Here is a 20032-nt window from a genome sequence, read left to right on the forward strand (position 1 = left end):
ATTTAAACCAGAACTCTGTGGAAGAACTCAATTTGTGTGTTCCATCTAAAAATAATAAAAATTCCACAGACCACACTGAGTGCTAAACTCTTCCTCTATTCCTCCCCATACTTGTAGGGTTTCCTGGTGCTGCTGTGATAAAAATGCAGGATCTGACTCTTGGCCCTATTGAAACTCACACAGTAAAGCTTAGCTCATCCATCCAGTCTGTCCAGGCCTTTCTCAAGTGCCCTTCTCCCCTCAGGCAGATCAACACTCCCTCCCAACTTTGGGCCATCTGCAACCTTACTGAAGGAGCGCTCAATCCCCATATCAAGATCGTAAATAAAGATGTTAAATCCAAGTGGCCCCAGTACCGAGCCCTGGGGGACACTGCTCATGACCGACCACCAACTGGAGGTAACTCCACTGACCACGACACTTTGGGTCCAGCCATCCAGCCAGTGTTTCACCCAGCGGAGTGCACACACATCCAAACCATGGGCAGCCAGCTTCTCCACTAGAATGCTGTGGGGGACAGTGCCAAAGGCTTTACTGAAGTCCGGGTAGAGCACAGATGAGGTAGGTGGGGGAGAGAAGTGGATGTAGTCTACCTTGATTAAAGCAAGTCTTTGGACAGTGTAACCCACATCGTCCTTCTAACAAAGCTGAAGAAGTGTGGAATAGATGTGTGGATGGTGAGGAGCGTTGAGAACTAGCTGACTGGCAGAGATCAGAGTTGTGATTGGCAGCACAGAGTCCAGATGGAGGCCTGCAGTTATCAGTGTTGCTCAGGGGTTGCTGCTGGGTCTGGTCCTGTTCAACATCTTCATCAGTGTCCTTGATGAAGAGATAGAGTCCACCCTCAGCAATTTGCTGATGAATATGATAATATGTTCAAACAATGTCTTAACCACTGTCTGAGCTGTTGCCCTAGCGGTGGGGTAGGCTTCCACAAAATGTGTTAAATGGTCCACTATTACTAATAAGTATTTTTGTCTTCCAACCTTCTGAAGATCTGTGAAGTCTATCTGTATTTTAGCAAAATGTCTATCAGCCAATTCTCTTCCTCCTTGTATTTTTTCCCTCAATTGTTGTTCATTTACTTTTCTACAAATCACACAGTTGTCTACAATTCTTCTGGCTATACTATAAATGTCCATTCACATATATTTATTTGCAAATTGATCCACCAAGGCTTGAAATCCCCAATGAGTTTGCCTATGAAATTCTCCTAACATTCTCCAAGCTATACTCTCCCTCCTTTTCCTCAACTTCCATTTGTCGGAGCATTTCCTTCTCCTTTATAGTAAAACTTCTGGCCTCCCTTGTTTCTTTTCGGGGACTATCAGCCTGTATTTCCTTTGGGATCAAGAAGGCCGCCCTTTTCGCTTCTTCTTCAGCTCTATTATTTCCTCTTCTCTGAGCTGACATCCCCCTCTGGTTGTCGTTTACATGCACTACTGTGATTCTCTTTAGTTCTCTTATCGCCCTTACGCTCTGTCTTATTAAGAACTCATGAATCAACCCTTTCTCGTGTGACTTTACCAATCCTCTTTCCTCCCATATCTTTCCAAAGGTACGGACTACCCCATACGCATATCTCCAATCTGTACAGATGGTCCCAATTTTTCCTGTTAACATTTGTAGGGCTCTAAGGACCACATAGAATTCACAGCCCTGAGCTGACCACGTTTTATCCAATGGTCCCAATTCAGTTACTGCAAATGCAATCCCATTCATTATGGCATACCTTGATTTTCGTTCCCCTTCTACCACCCACGAGGAGATATCTATGAATAATTATTTTGCCTTCTAATAACTCCTCCTCTTCTAAGTCCTTCCGTATTTTTGCCTGATACTCTATACACTGCTTATACTCATGTGTTAAATCTTCATCTGGCTCCCCATCTAAGAATTGAGCTGGATTTTGTAAACTTGTAGTTTCTATTTATAATTTAGGAGAATGTATTGGGATTCCTTCATATTTTAGTTGTCTAGCGTCTGTAATCCACATATCTGATTTTTGTTGCAGTACTCACCTTATGTTATGTGGAATATAAACTTTTAATTCACCCCTGACAGTAATCTTGCCTGCTTCTTCTACTAACAGAGCTACAGCAACTATTGCTTGGAGACACGTGTGCCTCTCGCAGCTAATGTGATCGAGCACATCGATTCTTGTGCACATTTGTGTGGAACCTCCTGTGCTGAGGTTTCTGTTCTTTCCCCCTTGCCCTGTCTCCACACATTGCTGAAAAGAGTCTGGCCTCAACACTTTGTCCCCCACATCTCAGATAATTATCAACCTAGATCAGGTCCCCTCTCAGTCTTCTTTTCTCAAGGCTGAACAGACACAGTTCACTCCGCCTTTCTTCCTAGGAGAGATCCTCCAGGCCCTTCCCCATCTTTGTGGCCCTGCACTGGACTCGTTCCAAGAGATCCCTGTCTTTTTTAGACTGGGGAGCCCAGAACTGGACACAGTGCTCCAGACGAGGCCTCACCAGGGCAGAGTAGAGGGGGAGGATCACTTCCCTTGACCTGCTGGCCACGCTCTTTTTAATGCATCCCAGAATACCATTGGCCCTCTTGATCATGAGGGCACACTGCTGGCTCATGGTCAAACTGTTGTCCTCCAGGACACCCAGGGCCCGCTCTACAGAGCTCCTCACCAGCAGCTCATCCCCCACCCTGTATTGGTGCATGCAATTATTCCTCCCTACGTGCAAGACTCTACACTTGTTTTTGTTCAATTTCATCCAGTTTCTGACTGCCCAGCTCTCCAGCCTGTCCAGGTCACGTGGAATGGCAGCACAGCCTTCAGGTGTGTCAGCCAATCCTCCCAACATCATATCATAAGCAAACTTGCTGAGGGTGCCCACTATGCCCTCATCAAAGTCGTTGATGAAGATGTGGAACAAGACCGGACCCAGCACGGACCCATGGGGGAAACCACTGGTCACAGGCCTCCAACCAGACTCAGCACTGCCAACGACAACCCTCTGTGCTCTGCCAGTCAGCCAGTTCTCAAGCCACTTCACTGTCCACTCATCTATCCCACACATCCTTAGCTTTGTTATAAGGATGTCATGGGGGACAGTATCAAATGCTGAATCCTGATGACCAAGGTGCCTGGAGTACTCCTAGATGTGGGCAAGAGTGCCTGCAAGCTGTGGTAGACAACCTCAGAGATAGCCACCTCCTTTCTGAGCATTAGCAGGTGGCCAGACGGGGAATGGGAGTATTCATGGCCAGAATAAATGACACCCGAGCTCTGAGTTTAGGGCACCTGAGAGTATCATTTTTCACCTGTCCCCATAGAGCATGTCAAGAATTTCCACTGGCCAAAAGGATGAGCTCACCAGAAGAGCCACATCTTCCTCTCTGCTCCATCTGTGGCATATTCTGTAGTTCAAGGCATTACAAAGCATTGACACACCTACACTCTTTCATTGACGACACCTGAGTTTGCTCTGGGCTCTCATTTGAATGGCAGTTCCTGGGGTCTCCAGCACACCCATAGCCAGCTGGCAAATGTGGCACAGGACCTTCAAGAAACCCATGCCCTAGGAGTGTTGGTGCTGGCTGGACAGCTCCAAGCCCGCTATGGCTCTAATGCCTGTGTGCCACCTTCTGAGCACCACTACCATGGTGTACACACAGGATCCAGGGAGGCTGCATCCAGTGATGCTCTGGTGATGGGAAGTTTTCTAAAGTGTCTGTACTCTAATAAGAATTACCAAACTGTGAACTCAATCAGCTAGAAATCTTTTAGAAATCTTTAGATACCTAAGAGTCACTGCTTCCAGGCAGAATATGTCCATTCCAAGGAAGAGAAAGCAGAGTAACAGTGTCACAATTCCTGCAGGAATGGGAAAGATCAACCTGGTCAAACTCAAACACCAAAAGGAAGCATACAGGAAGTGGAAACAAGAAGCGGTCACTTGACAGCAATGCAGAGATTTGTCCCAGTGTACCTGCTGAGGTGAGTTTAGCAAAGCCAGAGTTCTGCTGCAATTGAATGCGCTCAGACATATCGAATGGAGAAAGCTTGTGGAAATATGTAGGCAGGAAAAGGAAGGCTAGGGAGACTACGGGCCCACGGTAGAAGGGGGAAGGGCACCTGGTGAGAGAGGTCATCGAAAAGTCTGTGGTACTCATTTCCTTCCTGATCTCAATATTTATGAGTTGGACTGGGCTTCTTGATATTTTAGGTGCCTGAGACAGTAGGGAAGTGCTGGAGCAATAAGAGGTGAACTGCAAATAGCTAAGCAAACAGGATCCTGAGTTGTAAGAGCCTGACAGAAATCACAGATTACCTTGGACGGCTTGGATTGGAAGGACCTTGGACACCATCCAGTTCCAACTCCCTTGCTGTGTGCACGGCTGTCACACAGTAGAGATTGGGCCCTTGACATCTTGAATATTTGCAAGGAAGGGACATCCACAACTTCCTTGGGCTGCCTGTTCCACACCTGTTCCATGTCTCACATCGTGATATAAGGAAAGTAAGGAATTCCTTTCAAACATCTAACGTAAATCGCCCTTGTAGTTTATTAACATTCATCCCTGTCCAGTTATTCAGAAATGATGTAATAAGTCACTCTCCACCTATTTTATATGAACAAGACCATGGCTAGAAGATGGAGGGAAAGCATTATCCAGAGTAGTGCCTTCACATTTCTGATCCTCAACACAAGAAAGATGTCAGCAAGCTGGACTGGATTTGGGAAGGCTCAAACAAGAGGACCGGGGCTGGAACACTTCACATGCGAGGAGAGGCTGAGGGACCCAGGCTTGTCCAGCGTGGTGAAGGGAAGGCTGAAGGGGATCTGACTGCAGCCTGCCAGAACCTAGAGGAGGCGATGGAGAGCACAGAGCCAGGACCTTCCCCACAGTGCGTGTTGGGAGATAAAAGAGAATTTGTGGAAAGGTTCAGCCTGTGCATCAGAAAAGTACTTTTTCACAACCAGATGATAGAAGAATTGGTGCAGAACACTCGATGAGACTTTGCAGTCTCTGCCTATGGACGTTTCCAAAATCCATCAGGAGCAAGTGCTGCACAACTTGGTGTGTCCCTCTTTCTGACAGATTGGACTGCAGACATCTCCCATGTTCCTGGCTTATCTTGTGATCCATTGTCCTCAAGGCCGACTGCTGATGGGAAGAGATGTTTACACGGCATGAAGCGTCCTGTGCTTCGGTTCACCATCTAACACAAGATCTGGGGAAATGAAAAGAGATCAGTACCATAGTGTAACTCAGTCAGTGCAAACACTGAGGGCTGTCATGGGCAGTTCTGGGCAGGGATGTTTTGGGGGGCAGCAAACTCTGTGCAAGACAAAAATGGATCTTCTTTCCTTTTTGAAGCTATAAGCCTGAAAGATGTTAAAGTCAGTAGCATTGCAAAAAAGAGTTGAAGACAAAGATAGACATCAATGAAGATGTGTTAACACTCTTCTCAACTTTGGATATTATAATGAGGTCTATTTCCTTTTAAGTTGAAAATACCTCGATGGATTTGACAAGATTTTGTGTCTTAAAAAGCAGTGTGTTCCAGAGCAGTGTTTTGAGGACAGAAATGCCTTCAGGTACTGCAACACAGACAGCGGTGCCAATGCCAATGCCCTGTGAGTAATGCCCAGCGTCCACCACTGTTCCACGCCACTGCGTGTTTGATTTCCCTCATCCTCCGGTTATGTCTCCAGCTCTCCTAAATAAATGACCATGGTTCAGGGCATGTTTTAGGAGGACATCTGCACAGCAAAGGAAGGTGGAGTCCATGCAAAGGTGTTTAACACCAAGTGGGTGACTTCAGAGGGGAAGAGTGATGCGAGGAAAAGTGATAGAAGTCCCATGGGGCCAATGCAAGTAGAAATGGGGTGGAGAAGTTGAGGAGAATGTTTGTCCACACAGTGTCAGAATAGAACTCATTTGGGAACATCCACTGCCAAGCACCACCTCAAATTCTTTTCTCAGCTGAATTTTAATTAAATAAAGATTGAGACCTATTAACAGCTCATCAGACTGTTTGTATTCAGACTCTCTCCAGACACCTCTCCAGTTCGATGTACAAGCTCTGAACACTTGAAGAAGATGACAGGAATGCATATGGCACACGAGGGCTCTTTAGACTGTAATGGGCCCCAGGAGAAACTTGCTGCTGAGTCCATCAATCTCCAGTGCAGAGAGAAGATAGCACAAAGAGCTCAAGAAGATGAAGTCAGAAGTAGCAGTGAAGTTCTTGGAGTAATAATGGGCCCCACTGGGGGCCATTACCAACACAGCCTCCCCAGGGACATGTTGGAGCAGATAATTGGAAGCCATGGTTACAGGTTGACAAAGATACTGTGATGGTGGCTGTGATTCTGAGAAATCCCTTCTTTCTCTCATGAAGCAGAAAGGCTGAACCTCGATCCCCAGAGCCTTGGAAGGCAGATCGTATTCCTCATGTTGGCTCAGGGCCCTTCCTGGGGCACTGGGATGGAGGTTTGTGTGATGTCAAATGAAAGACAAGGGGACAGCAGCTCTCTGCGTGGGGTGCAAGGTGCTGTGAGGTCCAAGTCCCACGTGGGCAATGTGTCTCCATCACAGAATTTGGATGTGAGAAGGGCTTAGTCTGAACAAATAGTCAATCACAAGGCAACTTTGATCTTCAGATCATAGAATCATAAGATTTGGAAGGGACCTCAAGAGATCATCGAGTCCAATGCCCCTGCCAAACACGGTTCCCTACACCAGGTCACACAGGTAGGCGTCCAGGCAGGTCTTGAATATCTCCAGAGAAGGAGATTCTACAACTCCCCTGGGCAGCCCGTGCCAGTGCTCCATCACCCTCAACCATAAAGAAGTTCTTGCTCACATTCATTCGGAAACTCCTGTGTTGCAGTTTCTGGACGTTTCCCCTTGTCCTTTCTCCACACACTCCTGAAAAGAGTCTGGCCTCAACACTTTGTCCCCCACACCTCAGATATTTATCAACCTGGATCAGGACCCCTCTCAGTCTTCTTTTCTCAAGGCTGAACAGACCCAGTTCACTCCGCCTTTCTTCCTAGGAGAGATCCTCCAGGCCCTTCCCCATCTTTGTGGCCCTGCTCTGGACTCTTTCCAAGAGATCCCTGTCTTTTTTTATACTGTTGCCACTGTTTTGTTCCAAGGCCCATCTCCCTTTTTACCCTTTTCTATTTCCCCCTTCCCCTTTCCTGGGGCGTGGGTGTGTGGGTCCCCGCACCAACTGTCGCGGAATCAGGACAAACCAGCCCGTAAAACGTTGACATTTGGTAAATGGAAAGGTGTATGGGAACTGCTGAATCATGGCCTGAACCACTGATTGATCACCTGAGGTGAGCACCAAGTCAGCCACAGGGGCACAGGGAATGTGATATACCTGTGTAATTGGAAGGGGTGGAGCCTGGCTCCACCTCTCCCAAACCCCATTTAAGGGCTGACCACCACCAGGAAAGGATCTCTTCTCAGAGATCCGTCCTGTGTGGAGTCAACAGGAAGCCTCTATCATCCCAAAGCTGAGCCATTCTCTTTTTCTAGTTGTCTGTATACAATCTACATAAGCCTCCTGAAAATATACCATCTTCCATACTATTTTCATTTAGTACCATTCTTGAGGGTTATTTGCCCTACAAAAGGGATGGTAGAATCCATATTTCCTTCCATGATTACAGGAGCAGGAGCCCTGGAGGCCTTCGGAATCTTTATAATCCCCTGTGTGAGGGCACTGGTACAGCAATTAATGGAGACAGCACTACTGAAGCAAACACCATCATATTCGGGAAATACAATGATATTAAAGGAGATAGGGAATGAAGAAAGTGAAGAAAACGATGATATAAACATACTTAAAATAGGAACTACAGAAACCAACAACAGAGAAGAAAAGGAAAAGGGGGGAATTATAAGAATGCAACGTTGTTTCTGTATTGGAATAACGAAAAGCATTTTGATTTCGTGGTCTCTGCTGCCATCCATCGGCCTTTATCGGTACTGACAGTCTTTTTAGGGGTCTTTTGACTTCATTGGGGGTGGGGATCCTCTGATTGTCTACATCACGCAGCCTTCAGATAAGTGTTCCACATTGACGCACACTCGGTAGCGAAGTGATTATAGTGATAAGAAATAAAGGAGGTGGAGTAATTTGTAGGTACAAAGAACGCGGCTCTTGTCTGTGCCGGCACTCGGAATAGGCCAGATACCCATTCCCAAGCAATGATAAAGCTATTAGCAATCAGAAGTCCTTTCCAGGGAAAACTGCTAAATATTGGCAGTGGACAGACAAGATCTGTATGAAGAAAACTTAAGGAGCGTCTAAGGAGCAATACACATGTTTAGCCAGCAGCCACTGACGTTGGGTCAGCACGTGTATGTTTGATTCAGCGTTGGGTTGATGGTGAACCTGAAGTACTCAGCCAAGGAGAAACCAGGGGAGAAAAGTGTCGGGGCATAAAAGTTGCAACGTTGTCATTGTGTGCACTCCTGTTTGCCGGAAGCCCATCATTACCGTTGCGAATTCAACGCTCCCTTACCAGAGAATCTGACTCCTAAAATTATTGCAGATGTTTCTCTGACATTCACCCAAAGTCTAAACCTAATCCAAACCCTAATTCTAAAACCAATTCTAACCCTATCAGAGGAACTGCAGGGAAAGCAGTGCTCCAAACTGTGGCAGCAAGCGATGGCCACCATCTCTGCCCTCAGGTACATGCTCTGAGCCAGGACGACCCTACAGCATCTATATGGCCCTACAGCATCTGTATGGCCCCATGGCATCTCTATGGCCTCACAGTGTTTGTACGGACCTACAATGCCTGCGTGGCTTCACAGCACCAGGGGATGATCCTGCTGGTACTGGGCTGCTGCTGTCCCCTATAGGGGCTGGCAAAAGGGTAGAAGATGGGGCTGGGGTTGGGGCTAGGGCTGGGGTTAGTTTACTCTTGAGTTTATGGTGATGGCCCTGCTGGGTCTTGGATCTGATGTTGACCATAACCCTAAGCAGAACCGTAACTCTAACCCTAAGCTGTCCTTTAACTATCCGTAACTCTAACTGTAATCCTAACAATAACTCTTACCACAATGCTAATCCTACTCTAAGCAGCCCTAACTTTAACCCAGAATCCCATCGTGAGGTCATGATGGATTTGAGGATCTAAGAACCAACAATGAGGATGCCGGGAGCTCCCCATGGGGATACCAGGACCCCTTGGTGTGGTTGAGGTGGCTTTGAGGACACCAGAAACCCTCATGGGGCAACCAGGGAGCAACGAGGTAGGAACACAGAGGAGGGGACGTGGAAGGGGCCATGTGTCAACAGCTTATGGGTTGGTGTGCTCCAGTTCTGTGACAAATGGGGTGGGGGAACCACGGACCCACGCCCCAGGAAAGGGGAAGGGGAAAAGGGTAGGAAGAACAGGCCTAAAAACAAAACAGCAGCAACGATCTGAGGAGGAAATTAAATAAAATATTAGAACAAAAAATAACACAATATAAATGGAATCAAAGCTAAGAAATCAAACAAAATGAGAGAGTGTGTCCAGAACAGAAGGACTTCCACTAAAGATGAAGATGAGACGATGAGGGAGCTCCCATCACCGATGAGCAGCAAAAAGAAGTCTTGGAAGCCGCGTGCAGTGTTATCTTTCCCTCTGTGTTCCTCTTTCCTTCCTTCAGGTGATTCTGCCCACTGTCTTCCTTAAAACCATAGCGTGGTATCATACCAGAGCCAATGGAGCAAATCAACTTTGTCCCGGCTGAAAGCAGGACATGGAGAATGGAAGGGAGCTCCCGAGTTCCTGTAGCAGCCTGCAGCCGATGCGGGAGCTCAGAGCCGGGGCAGTCCCCAGCTCACAGCTCCGTCTGTTCTGGGCACCCCATGCCCACATCAGTGTGGGTAGGGTGTCCCCTGCCTGGTGTGTGGGGCTTTGGTCTTCAGAGACTAACACCTGGGTGACCCTGTGTCTTGGTGTATGGGTGGCAGCAATCCAGATCTGTTGGTGGAGGACTTGCGAGGAGACGCTGATGCTGCCATCTCCTGAGGTTCTTCCCGCACTGGCTTGGCCTTCTTAGCCCTCCTCCTGAGTAGTGTGACTGAGTCACAGGCCTTAGGTAAGTTTCTGGCTGGTCTGCTTTCGGGCTCCTTTGACAGTCTGACCTCAGCCCTCGATGAAGGTCTCGTACCTTGCTTAAAAGCTGCCTTGTTCCTCTTTATGATTTGACTGCAAAAGGCTTTTACTTTCTGCATCTCCAGCATTCCACATTCACAATGCACTACTTCTACTGCTTTTTCCTCATTATGGATTATCACGTGTTCTGTTCCTGGTGCTCGACCAAGGTCTTCTTGGCTTTCGGTTCCTGCTTGGCCCTGCAGCTGGCAGGTCACTGACTTCTTGTGGGCTTCAGGCACTCCCCGCATCGCTGGCTTCAGACTGAAAGGACAGAGCGAGAGGGGTCTGCCTGAGTGAAACAGCAATGGCTTTGGGGCTGCATTCTGCAACCCTGAGCCAAGACCCTTAACTGCAACACAGCCTTCCCCACAGACAGCTCACTGGATGCCCCATGGCTTTCCTGAGATCTACACAGGGACCAATCCTGTGATCTGGGGCACTCCTGGCATCCCTATCCCCCAACCCCGGCTGCTGTGTTCACCATTGTTGGGCAGCCACAAACAGTGATCCTTTGGGGTTGGAGAATGGACTCGTGTCCGCTCACTAACGTCCCCCCATGCAGATCCCAACCCGGAGCCTCCAGCCTCACCTGGACACAGATCTCTCCATCAGTAAGCTCCTTATCTTTGCGAAGTGTCCTCCCTCTATACTCGCAGTGCTCAAGCGTTTGATGAACTTTGGCCTTTCAGCAAATCTCACTGGAATTGGGAGGCACAGGAGATTCACTGTGAATTCCTCCTTTGGCTCAGTGACAACGGGCACTTGGACCTTTTTCCCAAAACACCCCAGAGGGTCTCTCTGCTCCCCACGCTGCCACAATCCCCACCGCCCTCGCACCCTCCCTGACACCATCTCTGGCCCCACTCCTCCTCTCTGCAATTCAGCTCTGTTTTGGCACTGCATTACTGACGCTGGCTTTGGGAAAGGGGAGCTGGGCTGTGATGATGAGGTGACAGGGTGAATTTAAGGGACATTTCCTGGGGGAGGGCAGGGCCTGGGATCCCTGCATCCTCCTGATATAGTCAAGGGCAGGGGTGGAGGCACATCACCCTCAGCGCCTTAGTTTTGGTGAGGCCAACAATTCCCCATGAGAAGAGGCCAAGCTGAGCTGGCGTGAAGCTCTGGCACAAGGCACAGCTCACGGCTGATGGTAAGCAAGGGACTTCCCATCATGGTGTGTACCATGGAAAGGACGTGACAGCTGCTTTACCTGTCTTGGTCCGGACAAGAGGAGGCAAAGCCCCTCCTTTCTTTGGCTTCACCTCACCACGGACGTTTCTGGAGGACTTGCGGGATGCGCTGAGCGATGCTTTGGGTACAAACTCCATTTGAAACCTGTACACACGGAGGAGACACTGGTGTGACACAGCACTCCACCAGTCCCTGTTGCTCTCTGTGACTGTCTGCTCACAGGCACATTTCTAAAGTCTTTGGTGACCCAACAGTGACAGGAGACATGCAGAGCTATTAGGGCACATCCAGAGGAGGGCCACAAAAATAATGCAAGGGATGGAACACCTCCCCTAGGAGCACAGGCTCAGAGAGGTGGGGCTGTTCAGACTGGAGAAATAATGGCTCTGGGGAGATGCGATCTTGGCCTTTCAATATCTAAAGGGGGTCTTGAAGAGGAAGAGGCCAGGCTCTTTAGCAGGGCCAGTTGGGATAGCACAAGGGGAAATACTTTCAGGTGGAAAGAGAGTGGGAAGATTTAGACTAGATATAAGAAAGGAGTTTATGACAGAAGGGAGGTGAGACACTGGATCATTGTGACCAGAGAGGTGGTGGGTGCCCCAACAGTTGTTCAAGGTCAGACTGGACAGGGCTTAGAGATCCTCATCTGGCAGTGGGTGTCCCCATTCCTGGCAGGGGAGTTAGACTAGGTGCCCTTTCGGGGTTCCTTCTAACTCAAATGATTCCATGATTCTATGAAATACCCTCATGGGCAGGACACCCACAGACACAAGAAACAAACGCTATGGAATGCTCTGTTCAGAGCAGCTGCATCAGGCAGCAGCTGCAGTCACAACACACTCACCTGGGAAAGATGATGAGCCAGGGAGAGAGAGTCAGGGAGGCCAGAGGTGTAACCTGGGATATCAGCATGTCCAGCAGCCAGGGGGCCTGCAGGGGAGCAACAGGGAGGACGTGGGACGTCCTTGTCACGGCTGAGGCACTGCAGAGTACTGGAGGAGCTCAAGGCAGGCAGAGCTGACAGCACCAAAGCACTTGCACGGCCCGAGACGCTGGCCAGGTCCTGCTGGGCCACGTGTGGGCACAGCAAGTGTCACAACACTGCCCGGGCCACAGAGAAACCAAAACCTCACCTTGGAAACAGCTCTTCTGAGTATCTCTTTCCCAGACAGCTTCTCAACCAAGTCATAGTAGAAGTTCATTTGGAAAGTCAGTCTGTCAATGACGAGCACTCCGATGCCCTTCAGGACAAAGGCAACATTCTCCCCATTCTGCAGACAGCTGGAGAGCAGGGACACGGTGCTTTGGACACAGGCCCTCCCTCTCTGCTGTGTCACATTGGCAATTGTGGCCACCTCGCTGTACTTCAGGAGCTCCAGTTCCTTATGGGCTGGAAAATGCAAGGGACAGTTTGATCATACAGTTGCTCTTCCACAGGTGCTTCCCTAGAGCTGCTTATTGCCGACATCACCCAGAACGGTCCCATATTTGCATGGGCTCCTTGGAGAGCAGGCTTTGCTTCTGAGAACGGAGGTCATGGCCCTGTTTGCCCTTTCCATGAAGCCAGCAAGGGTTTAATTCCTCCTCCTACCTGTCAGGGATTCCTTTTTGAACTTGAGGCGGTGCTTGCCTATGAGGTTTTTAGCCAGGTGGAACACAGGCCAGAACAGAGTCACGGTCCCGTTCCTGGAACTGATGTCTTTGGGGACAACGTCGAACGAGCCAAAGGTGGGAATCCAGACCCCCTGCAAGTGGAATAGAAAAGAAGGGCTGAAGGGCTATGAGCTAGCTAGAGGAAGAGCTGGAGGTGGTCCACTGTAGGGACAGAGCTCAGAAGCCTTCTCCCACTGTTCAGAGGCACAAGCCAGGGCAGCAGGAATGGCTTTGGGAAGGAGCTGCACAGTCCTCTCCCTCCTCTTGCCCTGCCAAATGCAGCACAGCAGTCAGGGCAGAAGCAGCCTGATGGGATCCAGATGTTTCCAGGGGCCAGGATCATTCCCGAGACATGTCCTTGCCTAACACAAGCGGTACTGCATTTGTAGGAAACCCATTGGGATGAGCAGTTGGGAAATGTGGGGTGAGTTTCCTGCTCTCTGTGGAGGGGAAGAGTCAGAGGAAGTCCAGACTGCACTGGACAGAGGAGGAACACGACAGCTAACACACCTTCTGCACCATGAGCTGCTCTCTTACACAGGCAGCCACTGCATTCCAGATGGCAACTCGCTCTGGAGGGCAAAGGAAAAGCAGGTCACACTCTGCATCTGCTGCTTCCCAGCACTCCTACCACTGTCAGGCAGGAGTGAGGTGGCCCATGGAAAGCATCATCACAGCCCTGAGATTGGCTGCAGCACCACTCCTGTGGTGGCTGTGGACCCGTGTACCTTTGGTGTTGGTGTCTGTCAGCCTGGAGGCACGCCTCACTGTGGAGATGTCCTTGCAGAGGCTCATCTTGTTGTGCCTCATGCCAGCCGGTTGCTCCTTGTTGGCGCCAGCCACGCAAGAGCTCATCATTTCAGAGTCATCTGCACGCTGCCAATGCTCCTTCAGGATGTGAGACCCACCACCATGCACTGCCTTTATGCCCCTCCCAGGTGGCTGTGTCACAAACGTTGCCACAGTGCCACAGTGACATCATGGCCAGGGCTGGCCATGGCCCATGATGGCGCTGGCACAGCAGACCACTGCCCGCCCTGAGTGGCAGTGCTGACGCCTCTTGGTTTTCTCTCTTCTTGTCTTCTAGTTTTTCTTCAGGAGCCGTTGCCTGAATTTCTCTTCAATCAGTTGATAGGGAAAGAGCAACAGCTCCAAAGTACTCTACCTGTAACGCTGATGAGCTCTTGTTAGGAAGTTGCTCACTTTCGCCTGGCAGTTGTTGATCACTTGTTAGAGCACTCCATCAATTGCCTGGCACTGCTCCTCTATGTCACTGCCGTAACTCCATTGCTCCCACAACACTGCCGGGAGCAGGGAGTGCTGTATTTGGGAACCCCAGAGATTCACTTTCCTCGCAGCATTCCATGTGGGATGAGACATTTCACAGTGATATTGTGGGCAGGATCCCCTGAAGGAAAGAGGAACACAGAGGGAAAGAAAACTGCACACAAGTTCTAAGACATCTTTGTGCTGCTCATCGGCACTGGGAGCTCTCTCACCATCTCACCTTCAGCTTTAGAGGAAGGCCTTTGGTTTCAGTCACTGCCTCTTTTGATTTGATTTATCAGCTTCAATTCCAATTCTACTTTAATATATTGCATTCTTTTGCTTCCTAACATCTTATTTAATGAATTACTTTTCCTCCTCACATCGCTGCCGTTGTTTTGTTTTTAGGTCCATCTCCCTACCCTCTCCCTTTTCCCCTTTCCCCATTGCTGTGTTATGGGGCCATGGGTTCTCTGCCCCATTAGTCACGGAACAGGGCCAAACCTGCCCATAAACAACCAATACCCCCTCTCCCCCCAACAGAAGCCACATTCCCCATTTTCACCATTCACAACACCACAAGTTATCCACCACAACCCTCTCTCTCTTCCCCAGGCTCCCTTTCCACCCCATAGAAGCCCCCTATAGCACCCCAGCTTCCCCCTTTTCACCCTTCCTCCTGGCCCCAGAACTCTCTTCCACCCCACAGAAGCCCCACTCACCCTTGCGGATGTGACTCCCATTTACAAGAAGGGCCATAAGGAGGATCTGGGGAACTACAGGCCTGTCAGCCTGAGCTCAGTGCCAAGGAAAGTTATGGAGCAAATCACCTTGGGTGAGATCACATGACATGTGCGTGGCATCCGGGGGATCAAGCCCAGCCAGCACGGGTTCATGAAAGGCAAGTTGTGCTTGACCAACCTCATGTCCTTTTATGACTGGGTGACCAGTCCGGTGGATGAGGAAAAGGCTGCTGATGTAGTCTACCTGGAATTCAGCAAAGCCTTTGACACTGTCACTCAAAGTATTCTCCTGGGGAAATGGGCAGCCTGTGGTCTGGACAGGAATACCCTTCTTTGGGTAAGGAACTGGCTAGAGGTCTGTGGCCAGAGGGTAGTGCTTAATAGAGTTAAGTCCAGCTGGCCTCCTGTTATGAGTGGTGTCCCCCAAGGGTTGGTACTGAGGCCCATCTTGTTTAATACTGATGACCTGGATGAGGACACTGAGCGTACCCTCAGTCAGTTTGCAGATGATACCAAACTGGGAGGTGGTGTCGATCTGCCTGAGCGTAGGGAGGCCCTCCAGAGGGATCTAGACAAGCTGAATCGCTGGGTTGAGCTGCATGGGATGAGGTCCAACAAGGCCAAGTGTCGGGTGCTGCATTTTGGCCACGATAACCCCATGCAGCGCTATAGGCTTGAGGATGAGTGGCTGGGTGACTCTGATAGGAAAGGGACCTGGGGGCACTGGTTGATGCTCAGCTGAACACGAGCCGACAGTATGCCCAGGTGGCTTAGAGGGCCAACAGCATCCTGGCCTGCATCAGGAATAGTGGCCAGCAGGAGCAGGGAGGTGAGCATCCCCCCGTACTCAGCACTGGAGTGGCCACACCTCAAGTACTGTGTTCAGCTTTGGATGGCCTGCCCAGGGAGATGGTGGAGTCACCATCACTGGCAGTGTTCAAGAGGCATCTGGATGAGGAGCTAGGAGATATGGTTTAGCAGCTTGTGGTTGCAGTGGGAATGGGTGGACAGTTGGACTAGATGATCTTGTAGGTGCTTTCCAACCTCATGATTCTATGATTCAAATACAACTGAAATGCACCAAGAATTCCTGGCGTACTGTCCACTCAGACAGACACCAGTCACATCTTCAAGTATGAGCACAAAGGGTAAGATGACAGGAATTGCTTGGGATCCATCTACAGCCGTGCTCTGAATTACTGAAACACTACGCTCCTGCTCTACCTGTGCACAAACGATTAGTCTAAGCAGCAGTGTACTGATACTGGTTAATGAAAGAGTAGCACCTTAGAAACTAAACTGTACTACCTATACCATTATATAGCTATACCGTTAAATACGTGAACAATATTTTTGCATCATTTCTTCCTTGTAAAATCTATTTCACACAACTATTTCATTCATAGTTAAGAATTCCATGGAAAAAGCATTAAGTTACTCCCCACCCACAGAAAAGTCAAACAAACAAAGAGAAAACATCTACACTGCTGTGGGACAATAAACTCCTTTAAGTCTACATGAAAGGAAATGTTCTGCATATACAAAGCCACGCCAGTAATTGAGCTAGCATCAGAGCTGTGAATAAATGAAATACACAGAATTACACAGAAAGAAGAGCACGATGTAACTTTCAAGTATAAAAAATCTTTGCCTTTTCACTTGAAATTTGCTCCCCCGATTCTCCTTCAATATGTTTCACCCAGGTATCACTCCAGCCACACAGCTGCAGTGCAGAGCTATAGATTAAGGCAGACAGATATCCTTCTTACAAGTGAATTTTATTGTAGCTTTCTCGTTTTGATGTCTCTGGGGATCTCTTTGCAAAATCTTTGATTCACCTGATGTTAGAAAAGAGAAAGGCAGTACTTCAGAGAATCACAGAATAGAATCCTAGAATCATAGCCTCAAGAGATCATTGAGACTAATCCCCCTGCCAAAGCAGATTCCCTACACCAGGTCGCAGAGGTAGGCATCTAGGTGGGTCTTGAGTATCTCCAGAGGAGACCCCACAACCCCATAGGGCAGCCCCTTCCAGTGCTCTGTCACCCTCACTGTAAAGAACTTCTTGTGCACATTTGTGCGGAACCTCATATGCTGCAGTTTCTGTCTGTTCCCCCTTGTCCTGTCTCCACTCACTTCTGGAAAGAGTCTGGCCTTGCCACTTTGTCCCCCACACCTCAGATATTTATCAACCTGGATCAGGTCCCCTCTCAGTCTTCTTTTCTCAAGGCCGAACGGACCCAGTTCATTCCGCCTTTCTTCCTAGGACAGATGCTCAAGGCCCTTCCCCATCTTTGTGGTCCTGTGCTGGACTCGATCCAAGAGATCCCTGTCTTTTTTAGACTGGGGAGCCCAGAACTGGACACAGTGCTTCAGATGAGGCCTCACCAGGGCAGAGTAGAGGGGGAGGATCACTTCCCTTGACCTGCTGGCCACGCTCTTTTTAATGCATCCCAGAATACCATTGGCCCTCTTGGCCATGAGGGCACACCGCTGGCTCATGGTCAACCTGTTGTCCACCAGGACACCCAGGTCCCTCTATACAGAGCTTCTCTCCAGCAGCTCATCCCCCAGCCTGTACTGGTGCATGCAATTATTCCTCCCTAGGTGCAAGACTCTGCACTTGCTTTTGTTCAATTTCATCCGGTTTCTGACTGCCCAGCTCTCCAGCCTGCCCACGTCTCGTTGAATGGCAGCATAACAGACAGATGTGTCATCCAATCCTCCCAACTTCGTATCATCAGCAAACTGCTGAAAGTGGACTCCATCCCCTCATCAAGGTCACTGCTCAAACTGTCAGTTCTGTTAGCTGCAATGTCTTAGGAAATGGTTCTTTATCATTTCAGTCCAGTCACGTCAGCGAGAGTCAAGTTTGCTTTCTTGTCCTTGTTCTGCTCATTTGCAGGACCTGCCTGCCCTTCTGAGCCCTTCTGTGGTGTAGAGGCTGCACCAGTGTCTCTGGTGCCCTCCTGAGCATCTGTCTGAGCTGCGGGGATCTCAGCAGCCTCGGTGGCCAGCCCCTGGGCTCATCTTGCAGGTGTTCCCAGGCTTGGGTCTGGAATGCAGAGGCAGGAAAATGGGTGACGAGTCTTGCAGGGCTGGCCTCCGGCTCTCAGCTCATGCTGTCATGTGCTGGAGATGTCAGGTTCCTGAGGGCCTGGGGAAATCTCTGGCAGTCTGTTGTCTCTAATGCCCATGGCGAGGGTTCTGCATATTGGAGAAGACATGGAAGAGACAGGATCGGGATCAGCTGATGATCATTCTGCATCCAAAGATGGAAGCCGCCATGTCCGGGAAGCTGCGTGGTGCTGGCAGCCTGGTGCCTCTCCTCTCACCGTCCCTTCGTGCAGCTGCAGGTGAAAGCCCTGTGCAGAACCCGAAGTGCTCTCCTGACGACAGCTGGCATACGGTTGTGAGCTGCTGCATGTGGTGCGGCAGCGGTACCTGTGGGTGACAGAGAGCTGTAGGCAAGGGGCAGAGGCAAGAACCTGCCTGCTCCCAGCACCGTGGAATTTCCATGGGAGGACTGACATCAATACAGCAGGGCACAAATTTCTACCAGCCGATGGCGGCAGGATCCTGTCTGGGATGGCTTTCTGCCTGGGAACATACCTGGGCCATCCTCTGGTGTCTCTGTGAAGTACTCAAAGCTTTGTGCTCCTACTCCAGCCTCTGCAGAAACCTGTGGGGAGAGGAAAACCACAGCCGTGTATGCCACTGGCTGGTAATGCTGTGGGTGTGAGGGTCCCAGACAAGGGATCTCCTTCCCATGATCCTCACTTGAAGGTGAGCCAGGGCTAATGGAAGGGATGTACAGCCTTTTGCATTGAGCTGGCTGCAACGAATGCAGCACCAGGCATCTCCCCACAGTGCACACTGCACCTGCCACTGCCCTATTTCACACCCGGTGCCAATCTTGGGTACTTTACACACCTCCTGCTGATAGGCTGCAGCTTCTGCTCCCTCCTCGTATGTGGGCAAATGCCCCTCAGGTCTGGGATCATCAGCCACAGGGGAAGCTGATGGCCTGGTCTTCATCTCACCAGGTGAGGAGCCAGGTCTGCTGCGTGGCACACTGGCTGCCTCTGCAGCACCTTCCTGACACTTGTCTTGCCCTTCTTCTTCCACACCCTCCACAGCAAAAACAAGAGAGCACGGGCGCATTCTCAGATGTCCCCTCAGTGACCCTGACATCCAGCATGCCACTGTGATCAGTGCTAGCATGACTGGCAGCATTGGCACAGGTCTCTCCCTGTATGTAATGGGAATCACCAGAGGCAAGAAAGTGTCCCTCCTCCGTTGATGTAGTGTCCTTCGTTGCCTCATCACACATACTGCTGATTGGTGGCGGAATCAGAGAATAGACATATGGCTCCCCGCTGATCTGTATGGGATCTTGCAATCTGACTGTATCCTCTAGATCTTGTCTGGAGGACTCATGCACAGCCGTAGATTGGGCAAGAGGTGAGAGTGGCAGTGCACCAGATGGATGCCCTGACAGTTGTATCGCAGCATACTCTTCCAACTCTGAGGGCCCCACCTGCACTCCAACATCCCTGGTCCGGGAGTCAGCAGGGGCAAGAATCTGGCCCTCAGCCCTCGATGTCACTGAGGGTACGCCCAGTGTTCCCTGACCGGTGTTTGTAGCACTTGGGCCTTGGGGCACGCTCATGCTGTTTGCCCGGGATGTGATCCAACAGGACAGATTCTGTTGTACCCGCTGATGTCTGGGGACAAGCTGTGGGAACCTGCTGTGTCTAGCGCCCATAGCAGCTGCATGGGGCCCCGGTACTGCCAGCTGCCCTCTGACTCAGGGGCTGCCGGCTGCAGCACGGCCCAAAGACACCACGTGGCTTTCCATGGGTGTGCAGGGCTGAGGCATGGGAATGGGTTTTTCCAGAGCTGGAGCATGCCCCTCTGGTCTTGGGGCTGTGCCCTGGGCGCACAAGTTGTCCTGAGGACTTGAGTCAAGCTGTGTGAGCCTGCTGTTTCTAAGAGCTAAGGCGCATGCCATGCATCTTGGAGAAT

The 20032-nt window shown here is 50.0% G+C and overlaps 2 protein-coding genes across 2 annotated transcripts in view; one reads left to right on the plus strand and one right to left on the minus strand.

Annotated features, from left to right (window-relative positions):
• The first annotated feature begins 9640 nt into the window (after positions 1–9640).
• Positions 9641–20032, plus strand: part of LOC136057348 (uncharacterized) — a 64795-nt gene continuing 54403 nt past the window's right edge. Inside the window, 1 exon segment of the mRNA XM_065750045.1 lies at positions 9641–9672. The gene's annotated coding sequence lies outside the window, so the exon portion shown is untranslated.
• Positions 9923–13850, minus strand: LOC136057349 (coiled-coil domain-containing protein 81-like). The gene is made up of 9 exons (XM_065750046.1): positions 13724–13850; positions 13506–13567; positions 12934–13087; positions 12476–12732; positions 12187–12272; positions 11362–11486; positions 10741–10849; positions 10220–10412; positions 9923–10189 (listed from the first exon to the last, which is right to left on the minus strand). The coding sequence occupies exons 1-9, from the start codon at positions 13848–13850 to the stop codon at positions 9923–9925; spliced, it is 1380 nt and encodes a 459-aa protein (XP_065606118.1).

This window comes from Cyrtonyx montezumae, unplaced genomic scaffold, assembly GCF_038088225.1.
Source record: "Cyrtonyx montezumae isolate F1298 unplaced genomic scaffold, pur_monq_1.0 scaffold_62, whole genome shotgun sequence".
In the NCBI taxonomy this organism is placed as follows: Eukaryota; Metazoa; Chordata; class Aves; order Galliformes; family Odontophoridae; genus Cyrtonyx; species Cyrtonyx montezumae.

Coding starts and splice junctions, on each gene's coding strand:
- LOC136057349 (XM_065750046.1), bottom strand. CDS start 13,850: ATGAGCTCTTGCGTGGCTGGCGCCAACAAGGAGCAACCGGCTGGCATG. Junction 12,733..12,933: donor CAAAAAGGAATCCCTGACAG/GTAGGAGGAGGA, acceptor TGCATTTTCCAG/CCCATAAGGAACTGGAGCTC. Junction 10,850..11,361: donor TCTTGTCCGGACCAAGACAG/GTAAAGCAGCTG, acceptor TCCCAATTCCAG/TGAGATTTGCTGAAAGGCCA.